Consider the following 17,300-nt stretch of genomic DNA (forward strand, 5'->3'; position numbering starts at 1 on the left):
TTTAGTGAAACAAAAACTGGAAATCCGTAGCACTCAGCCGACTCAACGCACTATCACTCTGATTAACGACCGCCCCAATCATCGCCGCCTTCTTCTCCTGCAACTCAATAACCCGACTCTCAATCGAATTCTCAATACAAAATCTCGTGATCTTCACCGGACGCGTCTGCCCAATCCGATGAACACGATCCGCACTCTGCCATTCCGCTGCTCCATTCCACCACGGTTCCAACAAAAACACGTGTGAGGCTTCGGTGAGGTTGAGCGCTACTCCTCCGGCTTTGAGAGAGACGAGGAAGACAGTCACGGCGGGGTCTGTCATGAAATGCTTGATCGTCGAATCACGCTGTTGAGGCGTCATATGCCCATCCAACTTCACGCACTGATACCCAGCCCGTCTCAGTCTCCAATGCACCAAATCCAACATATTCGTAAACTGCGAAAACACGATACTCTTAATCGTCGAATCCTTGCTCCTGAGCTTATAGAGTTCCTCCACAAGTGCCTCAATCTTCGTCGACGACCGGAAATGGTTCATGTCAATTCTGTTGATAATCGAATCCCGCCTATGGTTCTCCTCATTATCCTCCTCGAGCGCGGGCGCGGTAAGGTCGATATTAAGCGTAACATGACAAACCGGACACTCCGGATGCTCCTCAAACGCCCCCTCGACATACTCACTGACACAAACCCGACAAAACACATGATGACACCGACTCTTAATCGCATCCGTCGCCTCCTCATCGCAAATCCTACACACGAACCCTGCTGCGCCTTCCGCCGCTGTACCGGCTCGGTTGAGTACGAGAGCGGGGTGGTCGGCCATTTGTCGCATTCGAGTGATGAGTTGGAAGATGTTGGCGTAGTTGTTCAACACCGTATTCGCCGCCACGTAGGTCGAGAACTTCCTCTTTGAGTCGTTGTACAACGAGTCATACAAATCCTCCTCTTCCTCATTAAACACATCCCTCCTCACCACCACAACCCTCGGTGGCAGTCCAATATCATCAGCTCTCTCCACCTTTGTGCGGCGCAACATCACCCTCTTCATCAACTTATGCAACTTCTTAAACGCGACCAATCCCTCCCCATCAGCACCATGCAACTGAATCGGCTTCAACAACTCCGCATTAAACCAACACGTATGATCCATCGGCCTATGCCCACAATCCTGACAATGCCTCTTATCAGGAAACCTCCAATGCAAACTCTTACACTTGCACTTCTTGCAGAAATACAAACTGTACGGCCGCAACTCCAGAAATCGCAACAATGAAAACAACTCATTCACCCTGTTTTGCAGAGGAGTTCCGGAGAGACACCACTTCTTCTCCGCCTTAAGCGCAAAGACACTCTTCGCTGTATTACACGACCGATCCTTGATATTATGCGCTTCATCCAGAATCACCCTGTGGAACGGGACGGCGTGGATCAACGAATCCTCCTTAAACACCCCATCCTTCCTCTTAAACCCCTGGTTCTGTTTCCTGAACGCACTCTCCAACACACCATACGACGACAACACGACATCATACTCACAAATCTTCTCAACAGTCAACTTCTCCCTCGCGGTACCGTAGTAGAGTAACACACTCAGACCATTCTTCGTATGCTGCTCGATCTCGTGTTTCCATTGCATTAACGCAACCGTGGGCGCAACCACCAGACTTGGCTTCATCCCCGGCGTCGACAGCAAAAGCGCAATCGTCTGAATCGTCTTTCCCATACCCATTTCATCAGCCAAAACCCCACCACGGAAGGTTGGGTTCTCTTCTTGTTGTCGTAGCCAGTGCAGACCCTCCAACTGGAACGGCAGTAAACTCAAACTCAAACCAGCGGGTTGTTCAGCCCTCTTAACTTCCGTGACGGCAAGTTGTTCCAGGTCATCCCATACTGTTTCCAGCTCCGGATGGTGCACAGCCAGCTGCTGTCGCGTTCGCTCATACCTACTCAACCTCGGACGACGGACACGACGGCGGGTCGTGGCGGTGGCGACAGACTCCACAGTCGCGGTGACAGTGACCACATTCCCATCCTCATCCGAAAGCTCCGCTTCTTCGTCCTCTGCTTCGGAGAGGTTATCGAGATCGAGGTTCTGGTCTTGGTCGGAGAGGTGCTCGAATGAGGGGTCGTCGGCTTCGTCATCCCCGCTGTCTGCAACGACATCCTTCATCTCGGCATCGACATCGAGCGCTTCGCCTTTGATGGAGGAAGCGACGGAGATGGAGGTAGCGGGTGTGGTGGCGTTTGCGGGACTCGTCTTCGTGCTCGAGACACCCGCGATGCTCGGAGTGGCTGACTCGACTTTTGCTTTGCCCTTGCCTTTTGTAGCAAGGGCTCGCTTGGGCGTGACGGTAATTCTCCTCTTCTTGTTCAAGTGAACCTTGGTCACTTCCTCCTCTTGCTCGATCTCCAATTCTGACAACTCCGACTCGGAATTCTCCACAATCTCATTTTTGAAGTCTTCTTCCTCAGAAGTAGCATCCGCTTCAAAGTCGGATTCGGCGTATTTCATGGGGAGCTTGCCGCGGGCTTTGGCGGATAGGGTGCGGCCGGTGGCGACTTTGCGTTTGGCTGTATGTAAAAGAGTCAGTACATGTGAAGCACCGTACCGCTTTTTCTACATACGTCTTGTTGTGGGAGGCTCCACATCCTCTTCTTCTTCTTCCTCCTCCTCATTTTCTTCGATCTTCACAAGCTCATCCTCCTCCTCCTCATCCTCGCTGTCCTCCACGACATTATGCGCAACACGACGGCGGGTAGTAGTAGTCTTTGTCTGCTCGACCTTCACGCCGGCTTCGGTCGTAATCTCGATGATCCTATCCTCATTGGCGATCGAAGTCTGGGAAAGCGAAGCTTGAGAACGGGTAAGACGAGGCATTGTATGCTGCTGTTTTCCGGGATATATGCTGGGTGTATGGTTGGTATGACTCAAGAGAATGACTCCAGCGAACGTCCTATAACTCTTTGACCCTCCTTGCACACTCAGTCGAAGAATGTCGTCCAGGGTATATCTTTCTTCGCCACCGTCTTCGCCGCGTTCCATCCCCGGCGGATCCGCTCGGCCCTACAGCCCAGCATCGCCGCTAACCCCGATATAGGCAATTAAGCACGCTCGGAAATGAAAGGAGTGGCGACTGAAGAAAGAAAGAAGAAAGTACTACTCCAAGGACAAGGTCAAGGTCAAGGTCAAAGAACATGTCGAGACGATCAGGCGTCCGCGGTCCACACTCCGCTCTTACAGACTTCCTCCGTGAACGGGGCATCCGGGTACAGAACCTCGGGAGGCGGAACACAAACTCGGCTTCCGAGTCGCCTGCACCGGGGACTCTGTTGGGTGATGAGCCTGCTCCGTCTGCGGCTGAGGAAGCGGCTGTTCAGGGGACTACAGAGGAGGATGTGGATGTTGGAGAAGGCAGCTCGACGACGGTTACGACGAGTGTGCAACAAACCTCCACCCTCACAGTCGCGGTCGCGGTCGGCAACCCGGCTCCGGCTCCTGGACCATCAATAGGTGGAAAACGCAAACGCGCACCCGCCAAAAAGAAGAACAAGAAACGCGACGACGACTCCGATTTCTCCGACGCCGACAACGATGCCGGAGGCCCCAGCGCCCCCAAAGACAAGGCAACCGGCCCCTCAAAGCGTAGTGCATTCTCCCACAAAAAGCGCCTGGGGCCTGGTATGATCGATTTCTGCGCTCAATGCAATTGTCGATTCACAATCACCGCCTACACCGTCTCCACAACCGACGAAACCGGGCTCCTCTGCCACACCTGTGGTTCCGCGGCCTCTACCGGGGATGGCAAAGCGGCAGATAAAGCAGCCGCACCGAAAAAGGTGGTGAAGAGGAAACGTGCCGCCAAGGGGAAGTTTTTCGATGAGGAGAAGAAGATAGGGACGTTGCAGGACCGCTGTATCCAGTTGATTGCGAAACACATCCATGATATCGATATGTTGGGTGACATCGGTTCCCTAAACCTCGACAAGATCTGTCAGATTATCTCACGAAACCGATCACTCACGCCCTCTACCATCAATTTATTCCTCGATGCCGGCGTCGAGAGCGTCAAGTTGTACGACTGCTCCAAACTGGGCGTGGAGGAGTTCCGTGCCGTCGGGGCCAAGTGTCCGTTTGCAAATGAACTCTACCTCAAGTGGTGTGGACGGATAACGGATGACGTGGTCCAATACTACGCCGACCACCTTACCCAACTCACAAAAACCACATTCACCGGCCCCTTCCTCGTCACCGTCTCCGCATGGCGTCAATTCCTCTCCACAACCTCCACCCGCCTCGAATCCTTCCAACTCAGCGATACCTCACGCTGGGACGCAGAGACAATGAACACCCTCGTCGACGCCTGCCCAAACCTCATCTCTCTCCGCCTCAGCCGGATCACCCCCCTCGACGACGAAATCGTGCGGTTAGCGACTGGATTGCCGAATCTGACTTCCCTCGATTTGAGTTGGCCTGGAAAGGCGGTGAGTGATGCAGCGATCATCGACGTACTCAACACCATCGGCTCAGGCCTGCTGGAGCTGAATCTGGACGGTCATGGGATGTTGACGGATGCGGTATTGGCCACAATCCGAGAATGCTGTGGACGGCTCCAGAAATTGTCGATGAGTGAATGCGAGACATTCACGGCTGAGGGTATCACCGCACTGTTCACCCAGTGGGACCTCAATACGGGATTGACGCATCTTAATCTTTCGCGTGTGTTGGGTATGAATGATGAAGCGCTCGAGGCGGTTATCGGACATTCTGTGGCGACGCTGGTGAGTTTGGACATCAACTCTTGCGATGAACTCACGAGCGCTCCACTCCACACACTCGCGTCCGCTACGGCGTCCTCTGATATTCTTGAGTATATTGACGTCTCCTTCGTTCGATGCGTGGATGATATCGTCGTTGAAGCCCTCGGCTGCGTCACACCTATCTCCGCAGCGAGTGGAGAAGGGGGAGCAGTGGGAGACGATAGGAGGGAGGGGGCGCAAGTGCGGGCGACGAAGCGGGTCGTGAGGTGTTTTGGGGATAATCGCGTTACGGAGACGGCGAGGGTTGGGGAGGGGGTTAGGTTGGTTGGGAGGGAGAGTGATATGATGTAGGTGTTGTCTTGGATCTTGTTTGCATTTGGCTTTGTTTATGGAGGATACCTTGCTACAAAAGACTTATACCCACAATTGACTCGAATATCGATGTCCCTTCTAGAGATACGCGGAGCTGTACGGCGCCCACGGTGGCCACATTTCTTCGCGCGCGGCAGATGGACATGCCATTGAGGACACACTGCCACCCGCTGCCGCGACGTGAAAAGCTTAAAGCCCTGCAAGAGAGCAATGGTAATTGCAACTTTGGCTGGTCTCCCAGCATGATGCTTTGCGGAGTGATATCGGCTTTCGCTACGAGCATCACATGAAGAGGAGAACGGAGGATGTTGGAACCCGCTCACTGGCTTGTTCCGGGTCATTCATGGTGATTGGTACATTACGCTCCTCGGGGTGAGAAATCATCAGGGTATCATGCTGCGTGGCACGTAATCCTCCCGAAATAGCAGCACCTGACACGAAACAATGAACCCATCGACATCGGGCTGCGGCTGGGCTGATTGAGGCAGCTCCTGTCAAACGTTGGGGCTGTAGGGAACATCCGCATGAGCGACTGTTAGATGTATTACGCATGACCTACATATCCGGACTCAGATTCACCTGCACTACCTCGGATGTTTGTACGCACAAGTGGTATCCGGAAGCCGTTGGTACGAATGGAGCCCAAAGCGCCCGAGGAGCAGGAACTTTCCGATGGATTCAAATTAGATTGTCAAAGGACTTAGAATGCCAATCATCCTTCATGACGGATCAAAGGGTTCTCCTCAGCAGTGCGCGAAACACGGCTCACAGCCTCCCGTAACCTTAATGCTCCACGCGCACGGCCGTGGTGACACCCGCCCACATCCGCGGAATCCATGGCACCATCGGAGGACGGAGCGAGCCGTCTTGCAAATTGCTGGGTTCGACGATGGCGACGCCGGAGGGGCAATTCGGCAATCGTGTTCGATCGAGAAGCGAAATGGCGCCGGACGCACCCCTACCCGCTTCTTGCCGTGATATTCCCGGGGGGTGCTCTTCCGGACGGTACAACTATCCGCATGGCGAACAGTTGCGACGGGAGTGTTTAAAGAGGGTCGATGGCCCTCGACTGTTGAAGGGCAGGGCAACAGCTCAGGATTCATCAAGCAAGGACCTTAACGACTACGGATCTGGTGCGATACACGAGACACCACCAAAGCTATCACGAAACACGCAACAAACAGCGACTGCAAGTCCAAGTCGCAACACACCCCAAGTCTCATACACGTCAGACAAGGTCCATCTTACAGCTCCTCGGAGTCGCAACATTTATCTCCCTACAGCCAAAACCACAAGCAATGGCGCCACTCTTCCCGCGACCCACGTCCACGTCCACCTTTCCCTCGAACTCCTACACAACCTCCCCGATGACAAGCCCCATCTCCTCACGACGAGCAAGCCCAAGACAATCCCGCTGTACCCATGACTGCAAGGTCTTCTACATGGCGATGTCTACAGCAATGGAGAGGTCGACCGCCGCTTTCCCAACGTTTGGATCCTACAACTCGCATCCGAACTCGCACTCTTCGGATGTGCCAAGCACGTTGAGTCGTTCGAGCAGTTATGAAGATGAGGTGGAGTTTGAGAACTTTGATGAGTTGGCGAAGGAGGGGATTAGGGTGAAGAAGGTCGGGGCACCGAGTCCTCCCGCACCTAGGCGTGCTTAAGGACTACCGATTTACTACGAGCATGGAGCTGGAGTTGGAGAGTAATGAGGATGAGAACGATGGGAGGATATTTGCAAACTTGCATCGGAACAATCTGTATGATCTTATGTCTACGTTATGAAGCATCTTTTTGGCTTTTGGAGTTATGGTGAAGCATGGCATTCTAGCATCGTTGTGGAGTATTGCAAAGCAAACATATGTTTTTTTGAAAGATTCCGTTACATAAATATATGCTATCATTTGCCTTCAATGGCCATAATCCTCCTCCAAAAGTCATCCTGCAATCATAAAATCGAAGCCATCCTTACATCGATATCGAGCGGTGATGAACCCAGCAACCAGTACTAGTAACTATAAAAGACATGATAGATCCATTAACAATCATAACCAAGGTTCTCGTTACCCCATCCCTCCATGACTCCAAAAAGATTAACCCGCATACTTCCTACAGCAATCATTTCTCAGGCACTGTCCGACATGCTGAAGACAGACCCAGCCCAACTTGACCTCCTCGACGACGCAGCACTAACAGTAGCAGAAGGTGTTGAAATAGAGACTCGCCTGACCCTCACACCGCTCTCTGCCAACTCACGGACAAACTGGACGTGATCGACGTCGTGTGGACTCGCCTCGCCACCGCTCTCCTCCTCAGGCCCGCGACTTAAGCTGCAAGAGTTGAACTCAACCCAAGGAAGTGGCGACAAAGTTCGCTGCATTGGCGTCGCCCATGGAAATTTCGCCATCGTAGACTGCGATACCTCTAAGATCTGTTCGAGGTGCATAGCGTGTTGCAACTGTTCGAGTAGGCACCTCCGGCCGTCAATGTTGAGCTGCACGTCAAATTCGCAGGTATCGCAGGCGAATCTCTTGATGATCGCTTTTATTGATCACTTGCTTGCAAGGTCAGCTCTCCACGAGTAGTAGTCCCGGGTGACGGACGACATCTTTATACCGGGTGTCTGTCGATGTTGGCAGTCTGTTTCCCACACCCACCTGGAAAACGCGGAAATCGATGGCTTTAGATACAATGCAGCAGTCGTAACGCGAGGCACCAAAAGCCGATTCGTAACAACATTTTGCACTTTTCAGCTGCCTAAAATCAACTGCAACGTGGTATAACCCGTGAGTAACAGTGTAAGCGATTCCTCTGGCAACGTGCCCGATTAGTTGAAATCATGCTTGGCTGGGCCTAGGCCTCATGATGACGGGCGGGCCGCGGTATGACGGGTGAGCTCGAGGGGTACATGGAAGGTTTATGTAAAGCCGGCAAAAGCGGATGTTTCTTTCCCCATGCTGACGAAACTCGATATTCGATTCCTACGTTGATCTATCTTGGACCTGCAGAATTGGAGTACCATGGTACGGATCGCGGCGAGCGGCTTAGCTGAGGGAGAGCGTGTGACGGACTGTCATCCGGAGGTCGGACCGGGGCCGAGACATCCCCCACGAGAGCTGTGAGATGATGCAGGCTTCGTATCTGTATCAAATGCAGAGGCAAATAGCATTGGCTGTCAGAGATGTCTTCGTCACAAGGGGAATTCACGTTATGATAGTTGGCTCTCGCTTGCTGTCATGGAACAAACTGGCTTAATGTCAACCGCAACAACTGGATTTCTGAAGCTGATTGTGCTCTTCCATATGATAGGCCTAGGTACACTTTCCTTCGCGCTCTTTCCCATAGTCAAGAGCGATAGGGAACATAGGCATTATTAGAGTATTGGTCCTTTATCCACAAGCATGTGAAAGATGTGCCCATAACCGTATGCTTAACCTTATCTGACTGACTTTGATAACTTTATGTCTTGTCGACGGCAACCACCAACTTGCCCTCCTTCCTCACCCAGTAAGCCTGTACTGCATCCTCGGTTACTCGAACTCCATCCAATACCACAGTAGTATCCTCGTACACGTTTGTCACTGCGAACACCAGCTTCGCTTTGCTTGGTTCGTAAGTTGCCAGAAGATCCAAAGAAGCATCCCCTAGAGCCCGTAACAAAGGCACCGAGAACTCGATCTTGACTTTTGATCTTGTCAGTAATTGGGATACGACGTACGTGGCCTTCTTCAGTGCTGGTGCAGCCAGCCGTGCCGTTTCTTTCGTCTCTATGGCCTGGATCAAAGGCTTTGCCGGCGTTGGCGTCGGTGCTGATCGTAGTTCCGTAATCGCCGCCTTCTCCTTCACCTGATTCTCTGTCAGGACCTGGATACCCGTCACCGTCTCCTTTCCAATTGCACTCCCAACCGGCACACTCTTCTCTAGCGCTCCCTTGCTCCTCATATTCGGCACAGCATACTCCCGACTCAACACCATCCCGGACTCATCCTCCACCCTCTCCAAGCACACCTCAATCAAGTACATCTTCACCTCCGGATCCCTAAGCGACGCTCTCAGCACGCTCGTATGCACACAGCAATCGACTACAAGACACTCTCGGCCAGCTTTGTCGACGTCTTGTCGGGGTGGTGTGGTGTGGAGTGGGATGTCCCAGTCGCCGCCGGCGCGGAGGTGGCTCATGAGGCCTTGATCGGGGAGGGTGGAGGGGGCGGTCATTTGTTTGGAGTGGCAAATGTTGAGAAAGGCTTTCGAGCCTTGGGGATGTCTGTAACTGTAGATTAGCAACGGTCCGTGCTGTAAAGAGAGAAATACGCTGAACCTACCTTCTCTTTGTACTGGTTGTGTTGAGTGTCTTCACCACGAATCCAGGCTCGGGTGTGACCATCTCAGCATCATCCACATCTAACTTCTTTGCTCCCGGTATCGACACCCTGGTTGCACCTGTAGAGAGACGCCCACCGATAGCCGCATCGTTCTTCTCCGAAACAGGTGTCCGCGATTCAGACGATGATCCAATGATGGAGAGGGAGGACAGCCTGCTGGTAGCAGGGGCATCATCGAAGTCTAGAGTAGGCATGATAGGGATGTGCGATCACAAATAGATTTGTCTGTGTTATCGAGAAGTGTCGCCGAGGTAAACTTTGCTCACTCGAGGTTCACGGGTTGTCTCCGTGACATGCAGCAGCTCGCGGAATCCGAGACATTCTATCATTGAGCGTGGGTATGTACGTTGTTGCGAGATTTAAATACAAATTTGCTGAAGGGTAGATATCGGCACATACGGAAGTCAATGAGAGCACGTGCACGAAAACGATTTTTCCGAGCGAGTGTCGGTACGGCGAATCCGGAGAGCCGACGGGCAGAAGTGCTCCTGCACCTTCATTGTCTATAACGATCCAGCCTCCTGTAATCCCGCCCATTATCTCTCCTCTCATCTCTTCTTTCGTATTCTCGCCTATCTCGGTCATCTCGTCTTCGGCTGTAGTCATCCTTTCGTTTATCGTATGTGTCGGCACTCCTTGATCGTGATCTTCGCCGGTACCTCTCCCTTAATCTCGACCTGTCTCGATCCCGCCTATCTCCATCATCTCTTCTCCGACCAGGATTCCGCTCTCTTCCCCTTTCGTGTTGCGGCCCCCGTGCCGTTTCTTTCTTAACTTCTTGATCTGTTCTGGCGAGCGCTTCATTGATTCTCTCCGACGTACTCTTCGGGTCAGAATTGCTCGACGACTCAAAGCCGATCTGTCTTCGGCCCTTTTGCCGTTCCGACATACCCTCGACCCATAGTTTCTGTCTCTCCGCCAACCTCTCCGCCGACCCATCCTCGGGGACGTTCTTCACGTCCCACACGTTGCGAGGAAAGTTCGAACCGTACTGTTCATGAACATCAACGTACTCTGCCATGGTCTCCAACATCCTCGGATTCCGGAAGTCTGAGTTCCGTACGAGCTGTAAGTTGAAATGTGCACCTGCCGCTTTGAGGTCTCGGAATTGCTCGACCTTGTCGGCTGAGGATTGAGTAGGGGATCCTGGTGGTGAATCGGGAATTCGTGCGAGGGGTGCCGGTGCGGTAAGATTATGTATCATCGCCCGGTTGGCAGAGAAAGGCGATAGTGGTGGCTTTGTTGGATCATTGTGGGTATCATGATCATAGTCTCGGGTTGGTGGGCTGGGTTCGTCATCTTCAACTGACGGCATCATCGGCCCTGCAGCTTCTTCGTATTCAAGTGCCGGCAGTGCGAATTCGCTTGTAGTACCATTCGTTCTCTCCTGAGCCAGCGCAACCTGACCATCGTTCGCTACTGTTGCATCCAGCACCTTCTCGGGGAGTTGTGGTGGAGGAAGCGAGCCCTGGTCGTCACCCTCATCGTCATCGCTGGAGTATGCTAGTCCGAGAAGTGTTGACATTGCAGAAATCGATCTTCAGGTTTGCCTGAGTAGAAATGGATTGAAAGCTGCCTCTAAGTCGTTGCTATGTTATTGCCGAAGCCCGGGACCTCGACCTGTAACGTAGATTCGAGCATGTCGGATATACTCAGAACGGGCCAAAACACACCGGAACACTTTTCGATAAACATCTAAAACATCCTGGAGAATCAAAAGCTCCACCAGAGAAGCTCATATGTGTACGGCTTATGCGGTTCTCTCACGTACGAAGACCCTCAGACTGGCAATGCTAAAATGGGATGGTGTTTGTGCTTTTGTTTTGGAACACCTATCTGGTTGAAATGGCCTAGGCCAAGCAAAGCTAATGTTTCCTTCTGCACCTTGCTCTTGCAATTCTCTTCACCCAGATCATTCAGCTGTACCAGTCTAGAAACAACAGGATCAGACTTGCCATTATCAGGAACACCAAGATGAACTTTGTTGTGCTTGAATTCCTTTCCCTTGCTTTCTTCAGCTGCGTGTTTCCCCTTTGCACCTCCTCCGCTGTCGTAACCGCCTCGTCATACAACTGATCCGTCAACTCCGTTTGTTGTACCAGATGCTGCACCAACACATTTTGTAAACTTGAAATCTCCATCAAGGCCTTTTCCAGGCCGCGCACTTGATCGAGGGTGGAGGAGAACTCCTCAAGCATTGACTTGTTTTCAGATTCCAGAGCTTGAAGTTGTTGTGGTGTTAAAAGAGCCTCGAGTTCTTTGGCAGTAGTGTCGTCAGCTGGGGGTAATGTGGGCCCGGGAGAGTTGCGGTGCTGGGTTGCGAACACGGGTGTTGCATGAAGCATACTATTGATACAACATCAGTAATGGGCAGAACATATAAGCTTTTCAAAGCTTACCTCTTGCTCTTTTCAACCTGTCGCATAACTCGGATCTCTTGTTGCTCTTTCTGCATGCCACTAACTTTGGCCAGCTTTTGATTGAGGAACCAGGTCACACCAGATCGGTGCGCCGACAAGAGGTCGTTCATGTCTTCCTCTGTGGGGTCACGCAGCCATCGAGACACAAACCCCAACCTGTTCTCCAGGGCTGTTCTGCGTACTGTTTCACTTGTGTTAGACAGCTGTATGCCCCGGGGTTTATGCTGAGACGAACCTTGTTCTGCCTCCTCTAGCCGCCGTACTCGCTCCCACGATTGAGTCAAGATCATTCTGACCTCATAATCAATCTCATCCCTTTCCTTGTCCGTGAGATGCCGGATCTCAGACACCCCGGCGCCAGGCCTAAGTGCGGAGACTGATGTGCCATTTCCGCGGTGTGATCTTGAGGATGCAGTTGAGATGTTCAGGTATGCCTGGCGAACAGAAAGCAAGAAGTTCCTTAGATCTGAAATGTGCGCATACTATCACAACAGTCAGTATTGGGTGCATACAATGGGTCAAGGTACGCACAATCCGCCTTGCTTCTTTCATGTACTCATCCTCAGTAGGAACAAGCCCTGGATGGCGCTTCCGCTTGCGGACAGTCTGAGCCGAATCATGAGAGCTGGCTTGTTGGTGCTTCTGAACGAGCGATCGAAAAGTGGCCGTTAAGTCAGTCATGGAGGTTGGAGTTGTATGACACCGACGTTCTGCGGCTGCGAGACCCGACCTGTAACGTAGTTTCGTGTATATTCATTATACCCAGAACGAGCTGAATCACATCGTAACAGTTTTGGATGGATATCTAAAAAAGCCCTAGGGAATTAAATGCTCCATTGCAGTGAATCATATGTTTGGTTCCTGTATTACGTCGTACGGTGTGGGTTAACGGCTTACGCGGTTCACTCACGTACGAGGACCCTCGAGAAGGAAAAGAAACAGATACAACCACCATTATGTTCGCTCACCACCAATCGGCAACGGCCATGGAGCACTCTCACGCCAACCAGGCTCCCATTGAGCACAGATTCAAGTGCGTTTGCCTCCCATCCTCCTCTCACTCCACGCACTGACATGAGTAACGCAGCCCCTACACCGACAACGGTGGTACCATGCTCGCTATCGCCGGTGACGACTTTGCCGTCATTGCTGGTGACACCCGTTCGACGAGCGGCTACAACATTAACACCCGCTACCAACCCAAAGTGTTCGAAGTGGGGGACAACATCGTCGTCGGAGCGAACGGATTCGCCGCGGATGGCGAAACCCTCGTTCGTCGGATTGCTCAGAGAATAGAGGTAAGCAATACAGCAAGAAACGGCGAAGAATTGTCTTGCTAATGCTACTCACAGTGGTACCACCACACCCATAACAAGCCAATGGCGATCCAGTCCGCCGCTCGCCTGACACAGACTCTCCTCTACGGAAAGCGTTTCTTCCCATTTTACGTCCACACCATTATTGCAGGTCTCGACGCCGAGGGCCGAGGTGCAGTCTACTCCTTTGACCCCGTCGGCTCTTACGAGCGGGAACAATGTCGTGCTGCTGGTGCCGCTGCGTCTTTGATTATGCCCTTCCTCGACAACCAGGTGAACTTCAAGAACCAATACGTGCCAGGTACGGAAGGAAAGGAGCCAAGGGGTGTCACTGGTCTGCCATTGGACCGCGTCATCAGCTTGGTCAAGGATGCGTTCACCAGTGCGACGGAGAGGCATATCGAGGTCGGTGACGGATTGGAGATGTTGATTGTCACGAAGGATGGTGTCAGGACTGAGAGGTTCCCCTTGAAGAGGGATTAGGCGAGGAGAAGACGAGCTACATGTAGGAAGGATCGCATTATACCCGAGAAACGAAGAATACCATGATTGATTACATTCAAGATTTCTTTCGAGAGACTGGTAGAGATAAGATATACATCAACGCCATGAACACCAATAAATAACCCAAAGCCCGCTGTAAACCATGCAAATGCTGTGTTTTCTCCAATTGACTCAGACCACACACCTCACCCCCTCACACCTCATGCCATGCACGCTCATTGTTGATATTCACATCCATATGCTCATAGAGCAACCGCAGCCCCAGTCGGCAATGCCAACATCAACAACTGCGCCGCCAACTGCAAACTCCACAACCCAATCTTCTTAATCCTCCTCCTCCTCGCCTGATCATCCGTAACACTCTGCGCAAAAGCATCATACACCTCCGCGCTAACATCATCCATCAACCCCGAGTCCCACAACGTCCAGGAGCCGTCCCAGTCTGGAAGTGATTTGACGACTCGGCATTTTAGGGGGATGTAGGTGTGTTTTCGGTTTAGGTATGCAACGATGGGGCGAATGAGGGCGTAGTTTGTGTAGGAGAGGTCGTCGGTGAAGAGTGGGACGGCGGCTTTGACGTCGTTCAGCTGGATCCTGATGTCCATTGACACCAACGGGGTCGGCTCAAATTCCTCGACGACTGATTGAGGGGCGGGATCGACTTGTTGTTCGATATTCTCGACGATTTCGGACACGACTTGCCCGAAGTCGAGGTTTTCTACTTCTTCCGGTAGGACCATGTCGATTATGAAATCGACGTTTCCGGAAGTGATCCAGCCAAAGGGACCTTCGACGCCGCGGTTGAGGTGGTCGATGTTCATTGCGTCGATTCTGATTCTGTTGCTCTTCGTCACAATTTTCTTGCCGCCAATATTCCTTGATGGCTCGCCCGCTGAGGTGCTGAACAGCTGGCGAGGGTGGAGGGTAAATAGCGAGTTGTCGTATGAACCGGACATACTGTTTGCGCTGAGTAGGTCGTACATCAACCACTGCTTCCTCAATCTCGGCAAATCACACTGAAACACACTCATCGTAAACGGCCTGAACCCAGCCGGTTGTAGAATCGTAACCAACATATCCTTCATCTGGAATGACTCGAGCTCAAAATCTCCGGTATGGTGCGTATGCCTGAACGACTTCGGATCCATCGCCAGCAACTCATCGGACCAGTGAACATGCGTTCGGTCAACCACACCCCTCATCCCCAACACACTAACATCCCTTACCAAGCCCTTTCCATTCATCCACCTCGTAAAGCTTAGCGTGATGTCCACACTGTCGATAGTCAGGTCGAATTGCGTGTAGTTTCCATCATCTTCCTCCTCTCCGTCACCTTCGTTGCCTTGACTCTGTGCTGCCGCAGCCGCAGCAGCAGCCGCGACCGAACTCGACCCCTTCGTAACATTCTTTCCCCCTTTGCCATACCCACCCCTCCCCGGCCTCCGACTCACAAACACATTCCGAAAACTAATCGTACCATCCTTCCACTTCGGCACAATCGCGCTTTCAAAAACAATCGTCAACCCGGTTCCCTGACTAACATAATTCCCCAACGCGGTCGCCAGAGATTCTTGTGCGAAAACTGTGTTGGCTGCGAGGACTGCGAGGGACATAAAGCCTGTTGTGCCAACGACGATCCAGACAACATGGCCAAGCAAAATCCAGGTTAGAAAGGCGGAGATGTCATCGGCGCGCCAGGGGCGGATATCGCGCATGAGGGCCCATTTGAAGCGGATGCCGAAGCGGGAGAAGAAGGAGGTTGCTGCGGCGAGGAGTTCGTCTTTTGCTTGGCGGCGGGCGGCGGTGTGGAGGCGGGGGAGTGGTCGGCTGGCGTCGAGCATTGATCGAGGTGGTGGTGGTGGTGATTGTGACTCTCCGGTTGTTGATCCGTGTTTTGACTCCTTTTGCATCTCGTTCTCTTTAGGCTGCGACGATGATGTCGACATGTACCTCCTCCCGTAGCTTATTCTTTCATCCATCCGTGTCGATGCTGGCCATGTTGCTCTGCTGAGGATGACCGATCTCTCGACTGTTAATGTTCCTTCCTTTGATTGTATCGGACTTGGCTGCTGGCTATCACTACCAGACCATGCAATTCCGGTGAACACGAGATTCCTCTTCCTCACTAAAGAAGCAGGTCTGAATGGCAATGACAAGATCCGCCCATTGACTGCCGCCGCTCTCGATGCATTCGACACGAATGTAAACGTTCTCGTCGACATTGACTGCTGCAATCCTGATCCATTCCCCAAAACCTTCCCAATCCTCGCAAAGACGGCCCGATTCGCACCAACCCTTCCCATATCGCTACCAATCGGAGAAGCCGCCCCAAAGCGATGCAATGTTTCCCAGAATTTTGCGTTCATTGCTCCGTCATTTCTGCTACCTATACCGTTATCCTTCCTTACAATATGCTGATCTGGACGTCACCCTCTCAGTTTAAGCTCAGCTCCAGCCAGGGTTTTTGAGTGGCGCATGAAGCCTCACGTGCTGATAGCAAGGCAAACTGAAAAAATGCGCGATAGCAGTAACGAAGGTGAAGAGACCGACCGTGAAATATATCCCTACAAGATGGCTGCTCCGACTGCTGTTGCCAACAATGTTCACCTGAATGTCCAGGACGATGGTGAGCTTTTTTTCTCCGCAATTGATTGATCTGATCCGGGTCTCTAACGGTTCACTCCAGACGAACTTCTCATTGACGCCTCCGCAACTACCGCTCCCTCCACCTCTACCTCTGCTCCCGTTCCCACCGGTGACGAAATGGCCATTGATGAGGAAGGCCGTCCGCGCTTCGCCCCCGCCGCAAACAACGAAGCCCGCACCTCCGCCAAACCCATGACCCGCAAAGTCCCCGTCCCTCCACACAGAATGACACCCCTCAAAGCAACCTGGTCAAAAATCTATCCACCACTTGTCGAGCATCTTAAGTTGCAAGTACGGATGAACGTGAAGACGAGGAGTGTGGAGTTACGGACGTCGAAGCAGACCCCCGATAGTGGTAATTTGCAGAAGGGCGCAGACTTCATCCGTGCCTTCTCACTCGGTTTCGACGTCGACGATGCCATCGCACTATTGCGTATGGATGACCTCTACATCGACACCTTCGAAATCAAAGACGTCAAAACCCTCTCCGGCGACCACCTGTCCCGCGCAATCGGCCGTATCGCCGGTAAAGACGGTAAAACCAAATTCGCGATCGAGAATGCGAGTCGGACACGAGTCGTGTTGGCGGATACGAAGATCCATATTTTGGGGGGGTTCTCGAATATTAGGGTTGCGAAGGATGCGATTGTTAGTTTGATTTTGGGAAGTCCGCCTGGCAAGGTTATTCCTAATTGTAGGACTGTTGGGGCGAGGATGAAGGAGAGGTTCTAAACGGTGGGGTGAGGATTTTGGGACAATGTCCAGTTTAGCATTCTGTTTGGGTTCATTTTGCCGGCGCGCAATGGTTTTGGGTATTTTTCTCTAGCACACACTTTCTATACACAGGAACGTTTCCTCATTGCTCGTTGAAGTCCATCTTCTTATCAATGCACTGT

The 17,300-nt window shown here is 52.3% G+C and overlaps 10 protein-coding genes across 10 annotated transcripts; 4 read left to right on the forward strand and 6 right to left on the reverse strand.

The window, feature by feature from the left end:
• Position 1: 1 nt before the first annotated feature.
• SAICODRAFT_8683 (uncharacterized protein) lies at positions 2-2,881 on the reverse strand (the record flags this gene model as incomplete). Its single annotated transcript, XM_019171456.1, has 2 exons — positions 2-2,574; positions 2,629-2,881. The coding sequence occupies 2 exons, from the start codon at positions 2,879-2,881 to the stop codon at positions 2-4; spliced, it is 2,826 nt and encodes a 941-aa protein (XP_019022866.1).
• Positions 2,882-3,210: 329 nt separating this feature from the next.
• SAICODRAFT_44650 (RNI-like protein) lies at positions 3,211-4,926 on the forward strand (the record flags this gene model as incomplete). Its single annotated transcript, XM_019168788.1, has 2 exons — positions 3,211-3,337; positions 3,467-4,926. Coding segments are annotated over 2 exons (1,587 nt in total), but the record flags the coding sequence as incomplete, so codon positions are not given.
• A 368-nt stretch (positions 4,927-5,294) lies between these two features.
• SAICODRAFT_143601 (uncharacterized protein) lies at positions 5,295-5,762 on the reverse strand. Its single transcript, XM_019165505.1, has one exon. It carries the CDS (start codon positions 5,683-5,685, stop codon positions 5,416-5,418), a length of 270 nt encoding a protein of 89 aa, XP_019022868.1. The 5' UTR covers positions 5,686-5,762; the 3' UTR covers positions 5,295-5,415.
• A 669-nt stretch (positions 5,763-6,431) lies between these two features.
• On the forward strand, positions 6,432-6,800 carry SAICODRAFT_26503 (uncharacterized protein; the record flags this gene model as incomplete). The annotated part of the gene is made up of 1 exon (XM_019166946.1): positions 6,432-6,800. One exon carries the CDS (start codon positions 6,432-6,434, stop codon positions 6,798-6,800), a length of 369 nt encoding a protein of 122 aa, XP_019022869.1.
• Positions 6,801-8,595: 1,795 nt separating this feature from the next.
• Positions 8,596-9,712, reverse strand: SAICODRAFT_26504 (uncharacterized protein; the record flags this gene model as incomplete). The annotated part of the gene is made up of 2 exons (XM_019166947.1): positions 8,596-9,400; positions 9,459-9,712. The coding sequence occupies 2 exons, from the start codon at positions 9,710-9,712 to the stop codon at positions 8,596-8,598; spliced, it is 1,059 nt and encodes a 352-aa protein (XP_019022870.1).
• A 220-nt stretch (positions 9,713-9,932) lies between these two features.
• SAICODRAFT_82671 (HCNGP-domain-containing protein) lies at positions 9,933-11,104 on the reverse strand. The gene has a single exon (XM_019171283.1). The coding sequence runs from the start codon at positions 11,041-11,043 to the stop codon at positions 10,015-10,017; it is 1,029 nt and encodes a 342-aa protein (XP_019022871.1). The 5' UTR covers positions 11,044-11,104; the 3' UTR covers positions 9,933-10,014.
• A 261-nt stretch (positions 11,105-11,365) lies between these two features.
• Positions 11,366-12,646, reverse strand: SAICODRAFT_66730 (uncharacterized protein). Its single transcript, XM_019170258.1, has 4 exons — positions 12,470-12,646; positions 12,174-12,420; positions 11,918-12,119; positions 11,366-11,864 (listed from the first exon to the last, which is right to left on the reverse strand). Exons 1-4 carry the CDS (start codon positions 12,617-12,619, stop codon positions 11,435-11,437), a joined length of 1,029 nt encoding a protein of 342 aa, XP_019022872.1. The 5' UTR covers positions 12,620-12,646; the 3' UTR covers positions 11,366-11,434.
• Positions 12,647-12,924: 278 nt separating this feature from the next.
• Positions 12,925-13,737, forward strand: SAICODRAFT_8688 (N-terminal nucleophile aminohydrolase; the record flags this gene model as incomplete). Its single annotated transcript, XM_019171461.1, has 3 exons — positions 12,925-12,971; positions 13,026-13,236; positions 13,291-13,737. 3 exons carry the CDS (start codon positions 12,925-12,927, stop codon positions 13,735-13,737), a joined length of 705 nt encoding a protein of 234 aa, XP_019022873.1.
• A 27-nt stretch (positions 13,738-13,764) lies between these two features.
• SAICODRAFT_31109 (uncharacterized protein) lies at positions 13,765-14,828 on the reverse strand. The gene has a single exon (XM_019167842.1). It carries the CDS (start codon positions 14,787-14,789, stop codon positions 14,001-14,003), a length of 789 nt encoding a protein of 262 aa, XP_019022874.1. The 5' UTR covers positions 14,790-14,828; the 3' UTR covers positions 13,765-14,000.
• A 1,469-nt stretch (positions 14,829-16,297) lies between these two features.
• SAICODRAFT_94880 (Pre-rRNA-processing protein PNO1) lies at positions 16,298-17,136 on the forward strand (the record flags this gene model as incomplete). Its single annotated transcript, XM_019171958.1, has 2 exons — positions 16,298-16,384; positions 16,445-17,136. The coding sequence occupies exons 1-2, from the start codon at positions 16,330-16,332 to the stop codon at positions 17,134-17,136; spliced, it is 747 nt and encodes a 248-aa protein (XP_019022875.1). The 5' UTR covers positions 16,298-16,329.
• Between the last annotated feature and the right edge of the window lie 164 nt (positions 17,137-17,300).

This window comes from Saitoella complicata (assembly GCF_001661265.1).
Source record: "Saitoella complicata NRRL Y-17804 unplaced genomic scaffold SAICOscaffold_18, whole genome shotgun sequence".
Lineage (NCBI taxonomy): Eukaryota > Fungi > Ascomycota > Saitoellomycetes > Saitoellales > Saitoellaceae > Saitoella > Saitoella complicata.

Coding starts and splice junctions, on each gene's coding strand:
- SAICODRAFT_143601 (XM_019165505.1), bottom strand. CDS start 5,685: ATGCGTAATACATCTAACAGTCGCTCATGCGGATGTTCCCTACAGCCC.
- SAICODRAFT_82671 (XM_019171283.1), bottom strand. CDS start 11,043: ATGTCAACACTTCTCGGACTAGCATACTCCAGCGATGACGATGAGGGT.
- SAICODRAFT_66730 (XM_019170258.1), bottom strand. CDS start 12,619: ATGACTGACTTAACGGCCACTTTTCGATCGCTCGTTCAGAAGCACCAA. Junction 12,421..12,469: donor TGAAAGAAGCAAGGCGGATT/GTGCGTACCTTG, acceptor CTGTTGTGATAG/TATGCGCACATTTCAGATCT. Junction 12,120..12,173: donor GCTAGAGGAGGCAGAACAAG/GTTCGTCTCAGC, acceptor CAAGTGAAACAG/TACGCAGAACAGCCCTGGAG.
- SAICODRAFT_31109 (XM_019167842.1), bottom strand. CDS start 14,789: ATGAGTGTGTTTCAGTGTGATTTGCCGAGATTGAGGAAGCAGTGGTTG.